Source organism: Oryctolagus cuniculus, chromosome 5 (genome assembly GCF_051225735.1).
Source record: "Oryctolagus cuniculus isolate XC-2025 breed Fujian yellow rabbit chromosome 5, ASM5122573v1, whole genome shotgun sequence".
In the NCBI taxonomy this organism is placed as follows: Eukaryota; Metazoa; Chordata; class Mammalia; order Lagomorpha; family Leporidae; genus Oryctolagus; species Oryctolagus cuniculus.
The window spans coordinates 141,353,073-141,362,933 of record NC_142871.1 but is presented as its reverse complement, the minus strand read 5'-3'; the positions used below and the strand labels follow the sequence as shown (position 1 = coordinate 141,362,933).

Here is a 9,861-nt window from a genome sequence, read left to right as displayed (position 1 = left end):
CTAAACTGATCTTCTGTATATAAAGAGAATTGAAAATGAATCTTGATGTGAATGGAAGGGGAGAGGGAGTGGGAAAGGGGAGTGCTTAGGGTGGCTGGGAAGTTATGGGGGAGGAAGCCATTGTACTCCATAAGCAGTGTTTTGCAAATTTATATTCATTAAATAAAAGTTAAAAATAGTTTAAAAAAGACACACCCTTGGGTCTGGAGCTGTGGCATAGCAGGTAAAGCCACCGCCTGCAGTGCCTGCATTCCATATGGGTGCTGATTCAAGACCCAGTCGCCTCACTTCTGATCCAGGTCTCTGCTATGGCTTGGGAAAATAGTAGATGGTCCAAGTTATTGGGCCAATGCACTCGCAGGGGAGACCTAGAAGAAGCTCCTGGCTCTTGGCTCCTGGCTTCAGATTGGCACAGCTATGGCCATTGCAACCACCTGGAGAGTGAAACAGCAGATGGAATACCTCTCTCTCTGCTTCTCCTTCTCTCTCTGTGTATCTATGACTTTCAAATAAATAAATAAATATTGTTTAAAAAAGACATATCCAGAAATTTTAGTAATGCTTCATATCATTCCAATGTAATAAAAATATTTTCATATTTTAACTTATATAGAATGAATTATTTAATTATTATTGGGTTATAAGTCTACATGGAAGTTTAATTTTGAGCATTTAGTTACTATGCCATATCACAATACTGTACAATACAAATATGCATTCTATACACACTTTCTGCCCAGGTTAAAATTTGAACATATGATCAATATACAACAAAATAAGAACAAAGTAGAGTGGTTATTTCTAATATTAGACTAGGGGAGTAGTTATCTATGTTTTTATCTGGTATTCTTGTTCAAATAAAATTCAACATAGTTTTCTCACCTCACTGTATCTAACCTTTCTCCACCCCACTCTTATGCACTAATGATCTCTGGGACTCTTCAAAGGCATTAGGACTCTGGGTACCACAGCTTGAAAAGTCATTGGATTTATGTTAGTCAGAAAGGCATATTTTGAATCAGAATCCTGACATGTATTTATTTTAATCAGTACCCTTTAGCAGGATGCAAGTTTGCCTGGCAGAAATTATGCCATATAGATCTAAGGACACCTCTAATGTTGAGTAAACCTGCTCCTAAATCATCTTGATTTCTACTTTAAAGATTTTCCCACATTATATATCTAATCATTACAACTAGAGTTAAAATGCCATTTGTTCATTAGGAAATATGTTTGCTTGAAAAAGTAAGATCAGGCCGGCGCCACAGCTCAATAGGCTAATCCTTCACCTGTGGCGCTGGCATACCGGGTTCTAGTCCCGGTTCTGTCCCAGTTGTGCCTCTTCCAGTCCAGCTCTCTGCTGTGGCCCGGGAGTGCAGTGGAAGATGGCCCAAGTCCTTGGGTCCTGCACTCGCATGGGAGACCAGGAGAAGCACCTGGCTCCTGGCTTCGGATCAGCGCGGTGCGCCAGCCACAGTGTGCTGGCCGCAGCGGCCACTGGGGGGTGAAGCAACGGAAAGAAGGAAGACATTTCTCTCTGTCTCTCTCTATCACTGTCCACTATGCCTGTCAAAAAAATAGAAAAAATAAGATTGCATTCATTGAAAAGGTTATTTCAGGATGTCTTTATAGCAAAGGTAGAGTGTACTTTCACCTTCAAATATAATATGTTCCTTCCCCTCTGTGATAACTTCTAAAAACTTAAATAAGATATCCTTTATGTTGGAATACATTGACATACACTTTATACACTCGGGAAATACAAAGCAGTCTGTATGAATTAGATATTTCTGTGTTTCTCTCTTCCACCACATTCAGTACACCTTACCCTAAGATTTTTGTGTAAATTTCTTGGAAAGTCCTGATCACAATCTGGATGTCACTCACATTTCCAAGATGAATAGTATTTATAGGCTTAGGAAGTAGCAGTTATCCCTGAGTATTCCCAGGTACTGATTCCAGTTTTTTGGGGGGTCATCAAAATCAGTGGATGCCCAAATTCATTATTTAAATTTCACAGTAGTTGTGTATAATATGTGCGTATCTTCCCCTGTGTTTTACGTAGTCTCTAGATTACTTGTAAGGTTTAATAAAATAAAATTCAATGTAAATGTTTGTTACAGTGTATTGTTTAAGATACAATGACAAAAATCTGCACATGTTTAGTACAGATGAAATGTTTCTGAGTATTTTTGATCTGTAGTTTATTCAACATGCAGATGCATAAAGCAAAGATACAGATGACTATATGCCCATTAACTAGTCCAAGGTAGAGGATAATTTTTTAAAAGATTTATTTTACTTATTTGAAAGGCAGAGTTATGGAGAAAGAGGGAGACACACACACACACAATCTTCCATCTACTGGTTTACTCCCCAGATGGTCACAATGGCCGTGGCTGGGTCAGGCTGAAGCCAGAAACCAGGAGCTTCTTACATATCTCCACTTGGGTAGAAGGGGCACAGCACTGGGTTTGACTTATTATTATTAAGAGAGCAGGATCATTATTATTATTATTAGAGGGCTGAATCAGAGGTGGAGCAGCTGTAACTCAAAACAGTGTCCATAACAGATGCCTGAATTGCAGGTGGAGGCTTTACCCGATTGTTACAATGCTGGCCCCGAAAGATGATAATTTAAGAAAACAATCACATGAACTGTGTGTAGGGTTTTCTCCTCAAAATAAATTTACACATTTCTGTGTATGTTAAGACTAAATTATGTAAAAGACATATTAAGTAATAAAATTGATGAAAACTATAATTTCAACACCAAAGAATCTTGTGTGTGTTTGTGTGTGTAAAATTTAAATATCTCTTTTTTGGCAATTAGCCAGTAATGAGAAATTTTAAAGTGACTGAATTTTTTTCCAAACTAAAGAATTGTTATCACCACCAGGTGATTTGTTATTTTTCATAGTGCATCTTAGTTATAGTTGATTTTTCTTTAGAATGGCATGAGAATTTCCATTCATTTTTTATTTTAGATTCTGATTATAGCAGAACATAAGCCAAAAAAGTCCAATGGCATTTTTCTTACAAGTGTTTATATTGTTACTACATATTATGTTGAATTCTCAACATATTAATTCAATACTAAACCATTAATTTGCTCTCATGAATGTTAATTAACTTCATGACAAGTTTTAAGTATTGGGTATGAGTTCTATAATAAAGTTTTAGAAGTTTTGAATAATATATATATATATTTGAACATAATCTGTATCAAAATTTACATAAATAGAAGGTACTCATACAATTAGCTTTCTAATTTATCCCTTAGCATGATGAGGAATTGAGGAAGGAATTTCAGGTAACTCAAGACAATCCATTAAATTCCCTGCTTTTCTCAGTGATGAATATATATATATATATATATATATATATATATATAGTCACCTTGGTACAACAAGGCAGTATCATGCTGCATTCTTGTGAAATTGTTCTAACCAAGACAATTCCTTGAAGAACATTAATTAACACTTTGGGATTCATGCTCCCAATGGCCCCAGTCAAAGAAAATAAGCTGTAGTCTTGTTTCCATAGAGACCTTATTTCCTCTAAAATAGGGATCTACTCCCAGGTACATGGAGTGCTCTAATGAGTGCCTTTCTATGGCTAAAATCAAATTCTTTTATTAGACTCAGTGCTCAGTGTTTTCTCTTTCTAGCATAATAATAATGGTTATTTTCAGACTCTGCTTTCCTCAATCTGTGGAGTAGAATGTATAAGGTAGATAGTCATTTCCATTGACAATTTCAAGGAAATCAGGGAACAGACTACAGTATACACATGATGAGGACATAGTTAGGGAAAACAACACAAAAGTATTGTGGACAGGCACCGACAGAACACAAGAGAAAGGAGTTGTTCAAGTACTGCTTAAGCACTAGGTAAGAGTACAAATGGAATAATATGATAATAAAAACATGTTGTCTAGTTATGGGGATGGAGGAAATAGACCACTTTTCATTGTATAGTGACTGATTTCCAGATATACATAGCAAAGACATAATCATAAACGCCTACTTGCATCTTGTATTTTTGGTTCCTTCTGTTAGATTCCTTTCTAATCCCTCTCCATGAGACTGTTCAAGTACAATTCATATAATAGATAAATATATATTTTAGCTGTCACTTGGCTTTAGTTAATGTACTAATTTCTGGAGTTGAATGTTGAAGAAAGAAGAAAATTTTATCTGCATCAGAGGAAGTACAATATTGGGTTCCATATGTTCATGATGCATTATCTCCATTCTAGGGAATTTTTAAAAAATCTTAGGGAAAATTTGTCATTCCACAAATGGCAATGACTTTTAAATCAAGTAATCTTCATAATTTTCTATTTGACCTTTGCTATTTCTTATTTAACCATAGCTTTTTTAAAACTTTTATTTAATAAATATAAATTTCCAAAGTACAGCTTTTGGATTACAGCAGCTTCCCCCCCCCATAACCACCCTCCCACCCTCAAACATCCCATCTGCCACTCCCTCTCCCATCCCATTCACATCAAGATTCATTTTCAATTATCTTTATATACAGAAGATCAATTTAGTATGTAGTAACTAAAGATTTCAACAGTTTGCACCCACACAGAAACACAAAATATAAAGTACTGTTTGAGTACTAGTTATACTGTTAATTCACATAGTACAACACATCAAGAACAGAGATCCTACATGCTGAGTAGCTTTTAAAAAGTTCTTATTCGAAAATGTATTGACTTGCTATCCTGTATGGTTTTCAAATCATACAAATAGTTGAGACTAGTGTAATAACTGGTTAACGGTTATATACATTATCAACACTGTACAGAGTTGCAAAGTCTGGAATCAGACTTGTAGTCTTGGGGCCAAAGAATGTTACCAGCTTTCTTCCAATTAGCTACTCTTGACATTTTTTACAAGAGTTGTAATTTGTCAAACAAATGTAATTATGAGATTACCTCCTCCTCAAGAAGTGATTACCACAGATGTCTTACTATAATTTCTTTCCTCTTGTGCCTTAACTTAATAAGAAATGTGAATAAGAATGGCTGTGGGAGGTGGAAAGGATAAAGATGTGACAAGGTTAGAGGAGGCAAAATATTCAGAAAAGAAAAAAGGACACCTAAGCAGGAGTCAATATATTTTATCACAATGAATATAAAAAAAGAAATATTAATGTTTCCTATAAAAGACTGAAACTCTGCAGGAAAGAGTCACTGAAGAGTCATATGAATTTATTTGTGATATGCACTTTATTTTTAAATAAAAATTCACTAAGAACAATATATTAAGTGATAAAAAAGCAAGTTAATGCTTCATTAAATATTCAGAATTATTTTTCCAAATGAGCAATAAAATGCACATTAGTCATAACTTATTCTCATAATTCAGGTATTGTCTCAGTTATATCCCTAAAGAAAAAGAAATCTCATAGAAAACTTCTTCAGGCTCTATGGTTCAGATTTCTCAGCCCTGTGGCATACACACTTTTAACACTAAATACTGTAATCAGATTCCTCCACATTTCACATACACCTTTCCTTCTTCTTTGATTCATCATTGAATTTTTATCTTCCTTTCAATAATATTTTCTGTTTTCAAATTCAATTGCATTACACATCCTTTCAAGGCTAATATAACATGTCCCAGATGATCAGTTTTGTTCATATCATGAATACCCATGAGCTGATGTGCATATGTTTGTGTATTTTTTGTTGATATCATAATTTATGTTTTATTTTTCATTTTAGAAATAAGTTGTTAATACAAAGAAACACATCAAAGATAAGAAAATATGGTATCTTTATTTAAGAACATTTAAGTTAAGCTGAATATATTTTACCCAATGTAAACATTTTCAAACCTGTACTGAATATGATACTCTTCATTCTGTCTTTTCATCTACACATAAGACTATTGAGATTGCCATTGTTATGTTTCATACAAGGATATGAAAATGCTGAAAGACAACTGATATTCAGCCTGAACAATTATTCATTTTTCATGGAAATTTTCTTCCCCAGTCAGATTGAGAATTTTGTATAGTTTACCCAGATGTCACCATAGGATAGATGAGTAGAAGACAACAGTTTTTTTTTCTATAAGACAAATATCTGAATTAACATAAAAATGTTTTATGTTTATTTTCTGTAATTTTTTTACTATGGTAAATTTTGATCTTATAGAATAGTTTAAAAAGCATTCAAAGAACTCTATTTACCCTTTAATTGAATTGAGCATCAGCAGATATTTTTCCCACAAAAGCTTTATCATCAATTTTTATATCCATCTTTCTATCCATCTATCATCTTTCTCTAGATGATTTGAAAGAAAGTTGTGGTCTTGATGTTCCTCTACTCTTCAATACTTCAGTGATCAATGTCTAAAAACAAAGATAAGATTTTACATAACCGCTGCAATTATCAAAATTAACAAGTTGAATACAGATGCAATATTATTATCTAATTAATTCCATACCAAAATGTCCCCAGTTGTCTCCAATAGTTTGTTTCATGTTCAAAATCACACATTAGGTACCGTATCTTAATGGACACCTTTTATTTGGACTAGGTCATCACCCTTTATTCTCGTTGAATATATTTTTCTATTAGTATTGGTAATGTATTTTATCTTAATTTGTGTTTTCTCTTTTTTTTTTCATTATTAAATGAGACTGTGCATGTTCTCCAGGAATGCCCCTGAAATGACATCATGTTTTCTTCAGAACAATAACATTAGAAGCCTCATGACAATATTACATCATCATGTTGGTTTGTCAAAACATTTTTGATATTAACATTGATAACTAGGTTATGGTTTGTCCATAACCAAAACCACTGGTTTTTTTCTGCTATAACGTTTGTATTTTTCACTGTTTCATTGACAAGCAAATTTGGAAGAGATATTTTCGGATGTGTAAATATCCCATTCTTCATCAAATTTTTAATCTAGTAGTTTTGCATACTCTATGTGTTTGGAACTCTATCATTCCTTCTTTATTAATTAGGTTTCTTGTGTATGAAATAACTTTGTATTCACTATTCATTTATTCATTACTGCATTTTTAAATTTTAAAAAGTATTTATATAAGGTGAACAAATTTCATGTATTTCATATACACAGATTTAAGAGCATAATGATACTTCCCATGCTCCCTCCCTCCACCCACTTTCCTTCCTTTTCTTCTCCTTTCTTTATTATTTTTTTAAATTTTTCCATGACCTACTTTCAGTTCATTTTATAATCACAAGCTTCACCCTCCACTAAATAAAGAATTCAACAAGTAGTAAGTAGAAAAACCACTGAGCCTCAAGAGTATAGAAAAGGACTGCAAACAAGAGTCAAAACTCAAAATGTCAATTTTGCTCATAAACATTACATTTTATTGTACTCTGTATATTAGTTGCCATAAATCAGGGAAACATGATATTTGTCATTTTGGGGCTGCCTATTTCACTAAGCATAATGGCTTCCAGTTGCATCCACTTTGTTGCAAAACACGGGATTTCATTCTCTTTTTATTTAAGGAGTACAAACTTTATACATTTCATAATTACTACTTTAAGAACACGGTGTCTTCCCACCACAGAACAGTATTTGGTACTTTATATACACCACTACTTTTTAATCCAGGTATCTATTGATGCACATCTGGGTTGATTCTATATCTTAGCTATTGTGTACCATAATGGAAGACAGTATGAAGATTCCTCAGAAATATGAAAATAGATCTGCTATATAACTCAGTCACCGCACTCCAGAGAGTATACCCAAATGAAATGAAATCAACACATGAAAGAGTTATCTGTACCTTGACCAGCCCCATGGCTCACTAAGCTAACCCTCCACCTAGCAGCGCCGGCACATTGGGTTCTACTCCCGTCAGGGTGCCGGATTCTGTCCCGGTTGCCCCTCTTCCAGGCCAGCTCTCTGCTGTGGCCCGGGAAGGCAGTGGAGGATGGCCCAAGTGCTTGGGCCCTGCACCCCAGGGGAGACCAGGAGAAGCACCTGGCTCCTGCCTTCGGATCAGCGCGGTGCGCTGGCCGCAGCGCGCCAGCCATGGAGGGTGAACCAACGGCAAAAAGGAAGACCTTTCTCTGTCTCTCTCACTATCCTCTCTGCCTGTCAAAAAAAAAAATCAAAAAAAGAGTTATCTGTACCCTATGTTTATTGCAGCTCAACTCATAACAGCTAAAGGTTTTTATATTTATTTATTTGTGAGATAGAGACAGAAGGAAGAAGAGATGGAGGGAGGGAGAGATGGAAGTGGAAAGACAGAGAGAGAGCTCCCATCTGCTGGTTAACTTCCCAAATGCCTATAATGGTAAGACTGGGTTAGGCAGAAGCTGGGAACTAAAAACTCAATCCAGATCTATCACGTGTATTACAGAGACTGATCTCTTTGAACCATTAACTGCTGTCTCAAAAAGCATGTACCAACAGAAAATAAGAACTGAAAATAGAGCTGGGATTCAAAATGAGGTATTTTGACACAGATTGCAGACATCTCAACCGATCTTTAACATGGTTAAGCCAAATGCTCATTCAAATTATTTTCTTTTTTGAGGATTCTTATGTTTAACTTATTTTAGGTTCTCTTACTGCTCAAATTGTCCTGGAATTGAAGAGTAGTAGATCCTTCTAAAGGGCAATTTTTTTTCTTGTACATGCATCCCTATGAGTCTCAGATTATTTCTTCACTTTTTTATTCAGGAAACAAGAAATGAATGACTGATGGCAAAAATGAACTATAGTTCTCAAGGCTATTTTATTCTACTGGGCTTTTCAAGTTGGCCTCACCTGGAAGTTGTTCTCTTTGTGGTGATCTTGATTTTCTACCTGATGACACTCATAGGCAACCTGTTCATCATCATCCTCTCATACCTGGACTCCCATCTGCACACTCCTATGTACTTCTTCCTCTCAAACCTCTCTTTTCTGGATCTCTGCTACACCACCAGCTCCATCCCTCAGTTGCTGGTTAACCTCTGGGGCCCAGAGAAGACCATCTCTTACATTGGCTGCATGATTCAGCTTTACTTTGTCCTTGCATTGGGAGCCACAGAGTGTGTCCTTTTGGTGGTGATGTCCTATGACCGTTATGCAGCAGTATGCAGACCTTTGCATTACACTGCCATCATGCACCCTCGTTTTTGCCATGCACTGGCTGTGGTTTCTTGGGTATGTGGTTTTACCAACTCAGCCCTTCATTCCCTCTTTACCTTCTGGGTACCCCTGTGTGGACATCGCCAAGTGGATCACTTTTTCTGTGAAGTTCCAGCACTGCTGCAAATATCTTGTGTTGATACTCATGCTAATCAACTGACTCTCATGATCACCAGCTCCATTTTTGTTCTCATACCTCTACTTCTCATTTTTACTTCCTATGGTGCCATTGCCCAGGTTGTATTGAGAATGCAATCCACCACTGGATTTCAGAAAGTCTTTAGGACATGTGGCGCCCATCTGCTGGTTGTATCACTCTTTTTCATTCCAGTCATGTGTATATATCTCCAGCCACCATCAGAAAATTCTCAAGACCAAGGCAAGTTCATTGCCCTCTTTTATACTGTTGTGACACCAAGTCTTAACCCTCTAATCTATACCCTCCGAAACAAAGATGTCAGAGGGGCAGTAAAGAGACTAATGGGGAGAGAGTGAGTCTCTATACTTATGCTATTAAGAGTATAATAGAGTATCTCTTCACCAACCAGTCATTTGCCCATCCATTTGCCATGCTGTCAGCATTTATTGAGCTAGTGCTCTAAGAGATCGTGGAGTTTCTGGTAACAGCTATGAAGAAAACACCATTTGCCTTAATAGCATTCACTTATGGAGAAGACAGCCATGTAAAATCAGTACCAAATATAAA

General features: G+C 35.8%; 1 protein-coding gene across 1 annotated transcript; it reads left to right on the top strand.

Moving 5' to 3' along the window:
- Positions 1-8,723: 8,723 nt before the first annotated feature.
- LOC100337810 (olfactory receptor 2J3) lies at positions 8,724-9,650 on the top strand. Its single transcript, XM_002714362.5, has one exon. It carries the CDS (start codon positions 8,724-8,726, stop codon positions 9,648-9,650), a length of 927 nt encoding a protein of 308 aa, XP_002714408.5.
- The last annotated feature ends 211 nt before the right edge of the window (positions 9,651-9,861 follow it).